Below are 13,927 nucleotides of genomic sequence, written 5' to 3' on the forward strand. Positions count from 1 at the left end.
TTCTTGCTTGCTCTTAACTCTTAAATTTAGGATTTCAGATTTGGAGGAAGAAATTCATAATTGTTCCTATGTCCCACTCGAGATTAGCTACCAAGGTGTTTTTGTTGTCAATATTTGGAGGACCCACAGGTAGAAATTGGTACTATTTATATTTTCATTACCGAAATACTAAAAATTTGACATGGTTTGCAGAGATTTTAAATATATTTATACCGTAAACTATGTATTTATTTTACACATTTCTGTATATTTTTTTATTAGTCAAATATTGTTGTAAAGAAATTTTTATATTTAGTCATTTAGTTTCTTAAAAAAAAAATTATATAGATTAGGAAAATATTTACAACCAAATAAATTGGAATTTCTTATAAGATTTCAACAACATGATATACAATCTACATTTTGACACATCAATACTTACCATCAATTGGCATCATTAATTTTCTGTTATTTACTTGATTTATTTTGTTTTATATAAAATTTGATTTTCACAATAAAATATGAGAAGGTATGAATCATCAGCGGTAAGATGTATTTATGAGATAACAATATTTATTTAGAAATATATGGTTATATAGTATGAATGAAGTATTATTTTTTATGATTGCTTATTTTATTTTATAAACTATATGATTAGCTGAAGCTTTACTATATATTATATCCGAAAAGAGTAGATCGATGATCATATCATACTTTGATAATTTCTTCAGATATCGCTCGCGTAGGTTAAACTCCAATTATCAGGATCCAAATACTCAGTGTGTTGAACCGCTTGGGAGCATATTCTTTCTCACAATGGCCCTCGAAGTAGCATTTGTCGAGAGACTCTTTCGAATCAAGAAAATCACTAAGCCACTTCCAGATGACCTCATGTGTCGTTTCAAGTTATCATTGAAATCTACATAATAGAGCCCAAACCTCATTTTATACCCTCTCTCCCACTCGAAGATGTCCATTAACAGCCATATGTAGTACCCCTTTAATCTCACATTGTGCAGCCAGCGAACCATCCATCACATGTGTAATATAAAAGTATTTTTCTATGCCTTCAGTTAATTAATATAAAAATATTTTTAGTAACCATATTAGTTTGTAATATATACCTGATGGCTTTACCCATGATCAAGATGTGACTCTTGATAAAGTTTTTTTCTCCCGTAGTCGCTTGTGACTTCGGCCAAGGTCTTGGTTCTGTACTTCTGTTGTCGATTTTTTTCATCCCTACCAATTTAATTTTAGTTAGAATATTGTTTTGCCAAAATAAAACAGCACCATCACAACGTTTAGTATTCATCTTGGTAATGTCTCAAGAGATTCATCAAACCCGCTGGATATATCACTATCCTCGTTGGACTTGTCCAGTGTGTTTATCTCCAGCTTTTTTAACACACATAAGCTTAATATCTATTTATGTTAGAACTGTTTACAACCCGTTTATATAAATCCTTTTAACTTATACCCGTTTACGATTTCTATTCTTAAACCAAAATTTAATCATCAAATTCTTGTTTATGTAAAACTTGTTCACTCTATGTTTGTTTAATTTGTTTTAGTTTTTTTGTATAATTCTTAGAAAATGTATTTTTTTAACTTTTCATGTAATTTAAAACTTAAGACGTTGATATATTTTTCTAATTAATAAATTTTACTTGTATGTGTTTTAGACTTTTAGTTAGTATTTGGTCATATGATGTTGTTTTGCATAACATCAAATATATGAGCTAAAGAAAATGTTTTTTGTATTTCATTATGAGCTACTGTGAAGCATAACAAAATGCATAACGTGGCTGAGTGAACTAAGAATTCCACAAAACATAATTAAACGGAAAAGTACAGAACATAACAAAACATGATTAAACATTCTTCATCCTTCCGAACAAATAGTTGCACTTTACTCTTCTACTTGTGTTTCTGTCAAGTCCTCACATCCATATACTCACACTGAACATTAAGAGTTTCTATAGTTGGTTAAGATTGAACATCCATCTGTGCAAAACAATGGAATAAAACCATCAGAACTACAACAAACAAAAGCTCTAGCTTAAAACCCATTAGAGCTCCCTCATCAGAACTAATAACCATTGTTTTCTGCCATAGGTTATAGTTTCTTTATAATAAAACAAAACTATAGCTTAATAAACAAAAGCTCTCGATTAGGATGAATCATGACCATTGTTTTGTCCCGTTAAGCAGTACTGGTTTCTTCTAACTTTATCCAATAAGGACACAGTTCAGTTTATCAACGTACATGTTCAGCAGTGGATAATAAATAGATACCTCAGACAATGTACAGGTTGCCTAGCTGAGAAACTGCTGCTCATCGAGCTTAAGCATCTGAAATGAAACTCCCCCAATCATGAATTGTAACACATTTTCAAGTAGAAGAATGGAACATGAGAATGCATAATGAGATAATCTGAATATACTTCATCCCTTGAGTTTTGAAACTGAGTGTCAATATCATACACACGAAACCTGCGCAGGGAGAATAGAAATGGTCATAAAGTGAGAAAATTTATATTAAGGTTGATGTTTTTAAAAGCAACTTACAGCAATGTCTGGAAAAGCTCGAACTGATAAGAGAGTGTGAGCTTCTTAATCCATTTAGGATTCAGAGAATTCAAAACAACCTCACTACGGAAGAGTTCAGAAAGTATTCCATCTCTTTCTTTTTTAGTATACACAACAACCATTGCTTCGCTCTGCATCATATCATCCAACCAAAAGAATATAATAAGGTTTCAAGAAAGATCCTTCAAACAAAGCTATGATCATTTAGTAGAACGAACCTTTGACATCAATTTGCGGTCTCGTAAACTGGAATCAGAGAACGATAACTGCGAGCAAGCCAAAGAAGCAGAACAATGGAAGTTTGAGAATTCAAATCTTAGTTTCAAAAAAGAAGAAGAAGGTAATAAAAAAGGGACCTCGATCTGAGAGAAGAGGCCGTTGAAGCCGCGAGACTTGAGGTAGTAGTCACCTACATCGTTTGGAGAAGCGTAGCCGGTGGCGGAAGTAGTTCCACCAACACCGACCATTCCGCCACCACAACTGTTTGGTTCCGTCAAATTCAGAAGAGAAACTCCAAATATTTACAGCAAGAATCGTGAACATGATCTATTAGTGAACTGAGAAAGTCTTTTCTCTGCACACATGAGTAAATTAAATAATAAAAGAGATAGACACTGAAAATAACAGAGGAAAGTGTTGAGATTTAAAATGAACAAACCTTTAAGCTTCAATCAACAATGAACATCGTAACATGTGAGAACGATGAGAACTGATAATTTCACAGATAGAAACTCACATATTTATAATTGTAGAATCACACAATGGGGAGGAGGGGATGTATTGAATGAGAGATCTTGCGAGGAGTGGGGGAGATGGTGTTAATGAGAGCGTTAATGACAATGCTTGAATGTAGACAGATTCTGCAACGGTGCCAAAAAGCCGATGGCCGGTGATAAGAACTCCAATCGATATGACATAGACATCGGCTTTCTTTTGCGGTTGATCGGAGAACCACTGGCAAAATTATCACACCGACTTAAGCAAATCAGTCTACCCAATGACATAGATAGACAAATGGGAAGAACCCTAAAATTCAGATGGAGACGCTTAGCGAGGGTTAGAGCTGCTCGAACTAATATTCTTGACCTAAAGCCCAAAAATGTTACAAACGGGTAACGAAGCAGACGGAAATATTTGGATTAGTGATACGGTGAGTTTTGCCTGCATTGGACACGTGTCGCCTCCTCAAGCAACGAATTTCTGAGGTGGCAGCACAGGAGTGAGACCAACATTTTTATATATATATATATATAGATTTTTGAACATTAACTTGCCTTTTTGTTTAAACACTGTTTTATTAAAACTGATTTGTAACATTTACATCGAAAATTTGACAAATAATGAAAAACTAATGGTCTTTTCACACCGGAAAATAGGAAAGCTGATGACACATTAGCAATACCAAGGTGGTTTTGTTTCGAAAATAATGTGAATTAGGTGTTTCCGTTCCAGCAATAGCAAACATACTTCTAATACCTTCAAAAAAATTACGACAATAATTCTCATAGTTTAGATACGTTTTCTTCTTCAGTTACCATGATCAATTTTATCTCGAGTTAGCTTCAGTTGTGTTACCGTTGAACAAACTGAACTACAAAATACAAATCAAGTAGATAGTCGGGATTGACGATTCAGATCCCAAAACCTCCATGAAAAACAAATACCACACAAAAGGGAAAATGAAAGCAGAATCAGATCCAAACGACACATGATCCGCTTCTGGAAGGAGGTTCCACCCCAGTATTTAGAAGAACTAAGTTCTCACTTCAAAAGCACCATAAAAAGATGCAGAAATAATAAATACATAGGTAATGGAGGTTGGAGAAGAAACACCGAAACAAAACTCCTAGTATCCCCAGAACTATCTGCTCCATTAGACCTCTAACCACCAAACAAATCCAGCTAAATTTGATTATGAACTTCAGATCTAGATTTGTCAAGGACGACTGCTTGAGAGAATTGGGAGAGACTCGCAATCAATCGGGGATTTTAGACATGTTTCTTTAACTCGTTGTTTTTAAAACGTGTTTTAAGTAGGTGAACTGGCTTATTCTTAGGCCTTGATTGGCAGTGTTGATGATAAAATAGTAGCAATGTGCTATACAAGCAGTATGCTACAGAAGTTGTATGATTTCTTTAAACTATTTGATAAAACGATTTGTAGAGCAATAGGAACATGATATTTAAAAATATTATAAAAATTAATATATTATATATTTAATTTTTAGATAATATATATATAAATTTATTTTTATGAATATATATTTCTAATATATATATTAATATATAAATTTAAGAAAAATATATAATTTATTTATTCTATTTAATAATATCATAAATAAATTTATATTTTAAATAAATTTTACAATTAAATTTTTTTAGTTTAAGAAAACAATTACACTAAAAATATAATTTAATTATATTTTAAATGCAACATATTATTTTTTAAGTAGAGCATTTACATTTATAATTTATAAATTAATAAAAATATATAATTAATCCATTTTATTTAACAATATCATAAAATTATGTTTACATCAAAAAATAAATTTGTATATTTAAAATAATTTACGATTAAAATATTTCTTTAAAAAGTAATATTTCATATATAAAATATAATTAAATGTTATAATCTAAATTATATTTTTAAATGTGAAATATATTTTTTAAGCTAAATTTTTTTCAAAATAATTTTTTTTGGATATAAACATAATTTTATGATATTATTAAATAAAATAAATTAATTGTACATTTTTAATTTTATAAATTATAAATGTAAATGTTCTATTAAAAGTTTTATATAATAACATTGAGCAAAGAGTATTTAGAAAGCATTAACATTGCTTTTCATAATGCATTTGTCATTCATAATGCTTTTGTGACAAATGTATTATGAACAAAACTTGGGTTCACCCCCTATGGTGAACCTTCTAATTCACCACAATCCTTAACACCAATCAAAATACCACATAGGACTAGTAAAAAAAGATACTAAATTATTTTTTTTAAAAAGAAAATAGGTTAGACAAAAGAAAAGTCACGACACTTGTTAACGCCGTCAATGCTTCTTCTTCTTCATCGCCTACAGAGAAGATAGAAGCTTTGATTTTAACTTCTGCTTTAGCCAGAACTGTGTTTGGTTGCCAAGAAAATCGGAAATTTGTGATAAAATATAACTTCATTGCTGCTAGTAAAAGAGCTGAATGGGTTGTTTCTAAAGTCTGACTTTAAACTCTTCGGTTGTTTGGACTAGAGGATAAGTTCTGATTGATCACTGATTTTACAAGCTCTTTCTTTACGTCTCCGTTATGTGTTCTAAACAAACCATTAAGCAAAAAAAAAGCTAAGCTTTTGACCTCAGTGTTTAAAAATATTCCAATGTTGACGCATGTATCGAACAAGAGATTTCATCTCTTCAGCTGGAGGTAAATAACATATATCATGGACATAAGTTTTCTTTACGGTTCTATTGACATTGTCAAGTCACAATCATGAGAAGTAGACTAGTTGCAGAAATCAAGAAAACAACTAAAACTAGAAAAACGAGGCAAGTAGATTTGTGCTTTACTGCCTTGTGTTATGAAAGGTGCAACCAAAACTATCAGACAATCAAATGGCACCAAGGAAACAAGGCAAAGTGATTAAGGATTTCCAGAAAGAATCGGCACAGCTAGACATGACGGTAAAACAAAACATCTCTTTGATCTCAAGAGCTTAGTTTATCTGATTTAGATTCTTTCTATCAGACAATCAAATGTTAGTTGGTTTGTTATATGCTGTGTGTTGCAGATATAGATGCTCTCAGAGGCAATTGATTAAACGGTTGACAAAGATGAGGCTGAAGAAAACAGAAGACCTTGCCAAGCAGGTTCTTGATGAGATTGGTGTTGGAGTTGCATCTCAGGTTAGGTTTCGCTCTGCCAATGAGGTCGTTTCGGATTTTTTTCTCCCTCAGGTTTAGTCAAAGACTAATAAAATTTGTCTTTTTGTTTATTTGTTTGAACAGTTATCATCAGTTCCAAAAGGTCGGATCGGTACAAAAAACCGCAGCTCCTCCTGCTACTACTACCAACAGGTAATGTCTGCGCTCATGTTTGGTCACTGTAAGTTAATCGAACTTTGAAAACTTATAAAACTCTTGCATAAATTCAAAACTTGCAGCTCTGAATAGGATGAGCTTGAAAAAAGGTTGGCTTCACTGCGGAAAATCTGAGAGTCAGCTATATATGCATGATGTATAATTAAAGAATAAAAAAAAACAGTTTCCATTTTCTTTCTGTTTACTAGGGTTGGGCAAATAAACCGAGCCCGATAACCCGAACCGAATCCGATCCGATAAAAATGAATCCGAACCGATCCGAACCCGACGTAAATACCGAATGGATCTTGTTTTGTGGTATTTCGGGTTATAGGTATTATCCGAACCGAACCCGAATCTAAATGGATATCCGATAGAATCCGAAACATTCAAAATCTCTAAAAGATCTTGTACCAAACATGATCTCAATTCCTAATATGTATCCAAAATACACTAAGAAATATTGAACATCTAAAATACTTATCTATTACATGAAGGTTGGTGGTTCTATTAGATGAATGTTGGTGGTTCTATTACATGAAGGTTGATGGTTGAAGATGGCCGTTGAATCTTGAAGTATTTAGATTTTGTTTTCGTTAAACAATGTTTCTCATTTTATGAAAACTTGGTTTTAATTTTATGCTTTTATTTATTTGGTTTTCCTTTTATCAGTAAATATTTTTACTTTTCGTTTGATTTTGAATGATCATGGTTAATGTTTCTTATTTTTGAATCGATTTTACTTAAGTTTTGGTTACAAAATAGGTACAAATCAGGTATTTTAAAACTAAAGAACCGATTTTACTCATGTTTTGGTTATAAAATAGGTAAAAATAAAGTACTTTTAAACCGAAAAACCGATTGGGACCCGAACCCGAAAATATATTGGGTTGTGCCGGTTCTTTGAAGATTTACTAACCCCGACCCGAACCCGATAGAACCCGAACCGGTCCCGAACCGAACTTTCATATAATCCGAATGGGACTGATTTTGATAAACCCGAAAAACCAAAACCCGATTGGATAAAACCGAAACCCGATTGGGACCCCGAATGCCCATGCCTACTGTTTACAGTGTTTGACAGAGATTGTGTTAATCATGTCTTCTTTGAGACAACTAACTTATTACCTTCCTCTTCGCTAAATAATATGAAGATGTCGTCATGAACGTTGCCACTTCCCGAGATCATAATAATAAAGAACTTTAGTGTATCATTACGAAAGTAAGAAATAATTATTTGGAAGTTGTTTCCTGCTATCAAATTTCAAGAGAATTCTCAAAACCTAAGAGATGAAACAAATATCCCGTTCTATTTCTTCGTTAGCGGCGTGTTCTTTTTTTTTCTTTTAGCTATTTTCCTTTTTTTCTTTTTAGTTTTATTTTCCTTTTTTTACTAGTACTATCTGGCATTTTGGTTGATTTAGAGAATTCACCATAGGGGGTGAACCTAAGTTTTGTTCTTATATTATCCATTTGATTGGATAACAAAGAACATAATGCTTATAGCCTTGGTTGGATGTATTTAGTGTCATCATCGAACCACACATCTATAATTAATTTTAGAGAAACTGGGAAAATAAGCCATAATGAGATAATTTTGGTCCATTTATACTTTTGCATTAATCGGTCAATTTCCTAAACCTGGAACTCACTTTTAATCCTAAAACTTAAACTCTCTTACATGGTATATTCTTAATTTCTTATGATACAAGGGCTTCACGACTCTTCTGCCAATAAGGCTCACTTCTTCTTCTCAGGTCTATAAGTTTTTTTATCATTTCCTGCTACTAGTTGACTACGTCTTCTATCCTCCACAAACATTCTTTTCTCAGTGGAGAATCTGCAAATATAGCTTTGATGAAATCTTGTACCTGCAACAATTGTCATCACAAGGCTTTCAGACGAGAGATGGAAACAACTCGTAGAAAAGAAAAACACTTGATAAACAGCAAATGTCTTCAAGAGGCAGATCAAGTTAGAAAAAAAAAAAGATAGTACCTCTGTTCTTGTAAAATTGCAACTAAGCAACTCGCCACTTTCCCAAGCTGAAGTTATAGACTTCAGAGGCATATCCAATAGTTCTGTAAATGAGAAACACAAACAAAAATTTCACTGAGCATATACCAAAGCTTAGTGTTAAAATTGAGAGGGGAAGTAAACAAAGTTAGTAAAGACATGCCAGCTAGTTTCCGGCTTTTACGCAAAGACGGTATGAGATCATCAAGAGGACGAGAAGTTTCGTCTGCAGACTTCAACGAACCGAGCAAAGAAGACAGATTCTCAAACATGAGGTGAATCAGTCTTTGTAGCTGTGAAAAAGCAAAACCATTGTAAGTAGCCAGTTATAAAGTTGCATTGCACAAGGGAGTAGCAAAGAGAAACAGTTACCTGAAAAGTTTCATCGGCAGCCATGTCATCCAGAAGAAGAATGTCTCTAGTTATTCTGCGAAAGACCGACTCTAAAACCAGGCACATGCTCTGTTTGTAAGTTTTGGGCCGTAAGACTGGCTCCCATATCATATGCACTTTCTCTAGACTGAACACAACCTATGAAACAATTTCAATCTCTCATAAAAATGACACTGTATACGAAATAAGGTAAGAAGAACACATAAAATCAATAAAGAGTATTTACCTGCTCAATGCTAAATTTTGCAGATTCAAATTGCTTCATTTGATGAGTATCCTGAAATCCATCTGCACTGTCTATAGCCTGATGATATAGATGCAAAAATTGTTAGATGAAGAATCAATGCTCTTTTAAACTTCACATAATACTACTTTTACAAAGAAATTCACCTCTTGCAAACTCGAAACTACTAGCTGAATTTGTCTTTGCAAGACTTCTTCTGCCATCAGTTTAAATCTTGGGGCTACGTCAGCAAATACTGCATGTTCCTTGATGGAGCTAGGGAAGCTAGCACGATACTGTGAAACAAAAATGATGTTATAGTCAGAGAAGAAGCATAGCCAAAATAAAGCTGTTTAAGAAGAGAACGTTGGTTTCTCAATCAAAGAAAGTTCAAAGTCCATACCTCAAAAGCAAGTCCAAGTATCTCTTCGAACAAATAAAGACAATCGTTGTGCAGAAGAGCAGCGGCCTGATTGATGCCATTGAGTTGTTTCTCTAGCTTCACATTTCAGAGAGATCAAGGAAGAAATACTATAAGATTTTACGCATATTCGTGAAAGATTTTCAAGTGTATGTTCGTTAAAAGTTCTCTTTCACTGACCTTGACAGGAACAACAGCTTCATACAGAAGTATAGAATCTCGAGCAGCATGGTAACACTCTGTTGCAACTCTTGCAGAAGACACACAAACATCCTGCAGAAAAAAATGAGTTTATTATCCCAACCATGTCTGAAAAATGCTAATACTGAATTTCACAAGTCCAAAAGATCTACCTCGAGAGTCTTATGCACCAAATGCATAAGTTGAGAAGCAGCTTCCGACACCATACACACTTCAGATGAAAAAAGTAAGCGAACTATGTGCTTCGACGAATCTTCATCTAAAGATTCTGCACCACCAGACTTAAAACTGGCGTTCCTCATAGCAAGTCCCTGAAAAAAGGATTACACAGTCATGATTATTAACATGTTCATGCGGTAGATAAAGACGATAAGCTCACCTTGGGAATCGTAAAGTTACACTGCAACATCAAACTTCTTGCTTTTGCTAAAATTTCTATCTTCTTTCTGGATGCAAAATGAACCTCAACATTTTCAGCATATTTGCTGAGCCTCCCCTCCGCATCAGATGGTGAAACGAAATTCAATTCCTTCAGAGCTGTTTCAAATTGAGAAGTCCTCTCAATAACTTTCTGAAAGTCGGCAAGTTTCGAAGCGTCTTCTGGGACAACCTGACTCCAAAAGGAACAACAAGCTTTTAACAACCTACAATCGCAGTTCTAAGGAACAAACTTCATCATGTTTTCCGAGTTATAAAAACGAACCTTTGAAAGAAATTTAGATATAATTAGCTCTGATATTCTTGGCCATGTCAATCTCCCGAAAGAATGGATCCATGTAACGTTTCCAAAGCACAAGGAACTGCAAATGAATTTAACAACCTTAAGAATTCCTGAATATATTGCCTCTCCATCCACATCTTCAGTCTGCATTCAAGAAAATAGAGGTTTAGAAGACAAGGACCAACGAAGAAAATATAGAATTCATGAGAGGGATAATGAGCAGATCCCATCTCTACCATAGAAATAGCTACCTTATGATCTGAGGATTGATCTAGCTGTAATGTCGCTTCGGTTATATCCCCTGAGGTTTTACATGAATCTTCTACGGCGTTAAAGGTAGATGCATGAGTTACAGCTGGGGTAATGACATGCTTGAAGATTGAGTCCGCTGCTTTCGCAAGCCCATAGTCTAACATTCCAATCACCTAGAAATATTCAGAACAGTCAAAACTCAAATAGCCTGAAAACAAATGACTCATACCAAAAGAAAGAAAATTTTTTTTGTTGAAAATGTTATGACTTTTGCTAGAATAGACACAGAAGTCCAATCACATTCATACCTCCATAGCCTCGAGAACAGTAGTAAGAGCGATTCCAGTAGTCTCACCAACGCTTAGCTGATAACTAATCCTGAGCTTACACGACTCCAGCTCAAAACGCACTGCACTTTCCATAAATCTTGCAAGCACCTCTTGAATCTACAAACACAGACATACTTCTTCTAAACCCTCACATTCTTACACAAACAAAAGCAAAGATAAAAGACTAACAACAACAAAGCTTCCAACTTTAAACTCATTGCTTCTCGTTTCAGAAGAAAGATTAGAACCTTATGACACCCATTGAACCATCGTTCTTCATTTCACAAAAAAAAGATTAGATTTTTATGATACCCATTTACTCATTGCTTCTCGTTTCACATGAAAGATTAGATTTTTATGACACCCATTGACTCACCTCGTCAAAGCAATCAGACCATTCTTTCCTAAGCAAAGCGTAAGCCACAGGCTCACCTCCTTCCTCTTCTTCACCAACCCTCAACACTCCTTTCAGCTCTCTGACCCTCTCAGCAGCGAATCTAAACCTCCCTCCTCTCAACGCCACCTTCGTTTCCTCCACCGCCTCGCAGATCCCCACGATCGCACTCACAAGCTCAAGCGACTCTCTCTTCAACCTCACCTCCTTGGTCTTCTCCGTTATCTCATCGACCACTTTACGAATCTCCACATCAACGGGCCTGTCGGAAACCAGCTCCACGACATCGGAGACATCGTCGGAGATCAGGCGAGTCCTGGAGACGGCGTCTTGGCAGGTCGAGAAAAGGTCGGAGAATTCGGAGTGGTGTGCGACGAGGTAGGACTGGACTTTGGACTTGATCCGGAGGGAATGAGACTGTAAGCGGTTTATGAGGAGACGGAGATCCGGCGCCGACAGTGGAGTCGTCGGATCGTTGAGGTCGTGTCCGGCGAGAAGGTCGCGGACATTGATCGATTCAAATAACGCGTCGATCTCCGGCATGACGGAGGGACGGTGGAGTTCGTCGTCGGAGAAGAAGAAGATGTTTGCCGATCAGAGAGATCGTTATGTGGATACGATGCTTTTCTTTTGATTTTTGTTGATGGGCCGATGGAATAGAATTGTTAGGCCCAACTGTTTATCACTATAATACTGAGTACAGTGTGGTCACGTGACAAGGTCCATAGTGGGTTCCATCTAGTGGTGTACATTTCGGTTTAAATTCGTGTTTGGTTCGGTTTATCTGGATTTAAAAATTTTTTAACCTAAGTCAACCTAAAATAGTTTGGTTTGGTTGTTCTGATTGGTTTTGTTTGTGTTTGTTCAGCTCAGCCGAGTTGATTTATATTTTGTTTTGGTTAGGTTATAAAATATAATTTATAGAAGATAAAATAAATCATTAGTTGCTATTAAATTCTATTTTTAAACGCAAAATCAAACATCACAATAAATGTAAAAAATAATCTAATAATTTAATTTTATTATTTTCGAGACTAACTTTACATATATAATTTTTCAATTTTGATGATAAGGTGTGAGATTCATATTTTTTAACTCTTTTTTTGTGATTTATCTGTTTCCTATTCATTTATATGTAAATGTACAATATTATATTTAGTTGTTTATGTTAAACAGTTAAATATCCTAGGGAAATTGCCACTAATACCACTTTCCTAATACCACTTTTCAACTTTACACTTTTCAAATTTACCATTAAAATTTTAATAGAAAAATGACCACTATGTCCCCTAATTAATTAAACATAAACTAATCAATTACTATCGATAAAAAAAACTCATATATATCTTCTTCCTCGATGCGAGCTCCGACGAGCTCCGGAAAAGGACGACAATCTGGATATGTGAGGCGAGAATCCGGCGAGCTCCGGTAAAGGACGACGATCGGATCCGTCGGTGATGGCGATTCTAGTCCCTGGCGTTCTCCTCAAGCACATGAACACCGACGTCAAAATCGCCGGAGAACACATGTCCTCTCTCTTACAAGTCATTAGCATCGTCCCTGCTTTAGCAGGAGGTGAGCTTTTCCCAAAACAAGGCTTTTATCTCAAAGTCTCTGACTCCTCACACGCCACTTCCGTCTCTCTCCCTGACGAGCACGATGATTTGATTCTCAGTGATAAGCTTCATCAAGGTCAGTTTATACATGTAGACAGAGTCGAATCCTCTTCCCCTCTGCCTATTCTCTGTGGTAGACAAAGTCAATCCCTAATTCACCTACGAGCTGTTACTTTCTGCCTGCTTCTTTTGCAAAGTTTGCTGATGGGGTTAAGAAGCAACAGCACGTGAAGCCATAGGTGTTGTCAGAGAGAGGGAGGTCTCCTTTGGGAATGGAGAGTCCAACCATTGGAAAAAAGCTTCCCATGAATAAGAGCTTAGTTCATGGGATTGAGTTTGGAGCTAAGGCGTTGAGGAAGCTGGGAAGAGAACATAGTAAAGTTTAAACTTGTAGTTGTTATACAGTTGTTGATGAGATCAAAGATGTAGTTTTTAATAAGTTAATAGATGAACGGGCTTAAATTTCAGCCTCTAGTTAGTGTTTGTAAACTATAAAGTACATTCATTTGGCACCTATGCATCTTATTTTGATCCATCTTAGGGGGTGGTGACGCCTCCAAATCTCAGGTGATCTATCTCAAATTCGCTTGTTGATGTGATTTAATGGTTTAATTCGTTTTACTCCTTCATCATCTTCATGTGTAGGTGGGAATGTTTGTTGCATTAGCCATCTTTTTGCGTTGTAAACCTGAGGCGTTGACTAGTGTATTAC

At 35.1% G+C, this 13,927-nt stretch overlaps 2 protein-coding genes across 5 annotated transcripts; both read right to left on the minus strand.

Annotated features, from left to right (window-relative positions):
- Window positions 1-1,717: 1,717 nt before the first annotated feature.
- Window positions 1,718-3,740, minus strand: LOC106437781 (protein BONZAI 2-like). Of its 4 annotated transcripts, none has more exons than XM_048775063.1 (7): window positions 3,308-3,740; window positions 2,928-3,145; window positions 2,790-2,837; window positions 2,551-2,702; window positions 2,427-2,475; window positions 2,278-2,334; window positions 1,718-1,986 (listed from the first exon to the last, which is right to left on the minus strand). In XM_048775063.1, exons 2-6 carry the CDS (start codon window positions 3,036-3,038, stop codon window positions 2,299-2,301), a joined length of 396 nt encoding a protein of 131 aa, XP_048631020.1. In that variant the 5' UTR covers window positions 3,039-3,145; window positions 3,308-3,740; the 3' UTR covers window positions 1,718-1,986; window positions 2,278-2,298. The 4 variants fall into 4 exon arrangements, 2 of the variants coding, with proteins under 2 accessions (XP_048631020.1, XP_048631025.1); XM_048775068.1 differs by having other exon boundaries at window positions 3,230-3,740; XR_001287344.3 differs by having other exon boundaries at window positions 2,278-2,475; window positions 3,308-3,738.
- Window positions 3,741-8,236: 4,496 nt separating this feature from the next.
- Window positions 8,237-12,246, minus strand: LOC106437783 (centromere/kinetochore protein zw10 homolog). The gene is made up of 14 exons (XM_013878757.3): window positions 11,582-12,246; window positions 11,185-11,322; window positions 10,876-11,049; window positions 10,607-10,768; window positions 10,283-10,513; window positions 10,056-10,214; window positions 9,883-9,975; window positions 9,685-9,780; window positions 9,449-9,577; window positions 9,285-9,362; window positions 9,038-9,196; window positions 8,829-8,958; window positions 8,648-8,730; window positions 8,237-8,520 (listed from the first exon to the last, which is right to left on the minus strand). Exons 1-14 carry the CDS (start codon window positions 12,140-12,142, stop codon window positions 8,437-8,439), a joined length of 2,277 nt encoding a protein of 758 aa, XP_013734211.1. The 5' UTR covers window positions 12,143-12,246; the 3' UTR covers window positions 8,237-8,436.
- Between the last annotated feature and the right edge of the window lie 1,681 nt (window positions 12,247-13,927).

Source organism: Brassica napus, chromosome A3, assembly GCF_020379485.1.
Source record: "Brassica napus cultivar Da-Ae chromosome A3, Da-Ae, whole genome shotgun sequence".
Taxonomy (NCBI): domain Eukaryota; kingdom Viridiplantae; phylum Streptophyta; class Magnoliopsida; order Brassicales; family Brassicaceae; genus Brassica; species Brassica napus.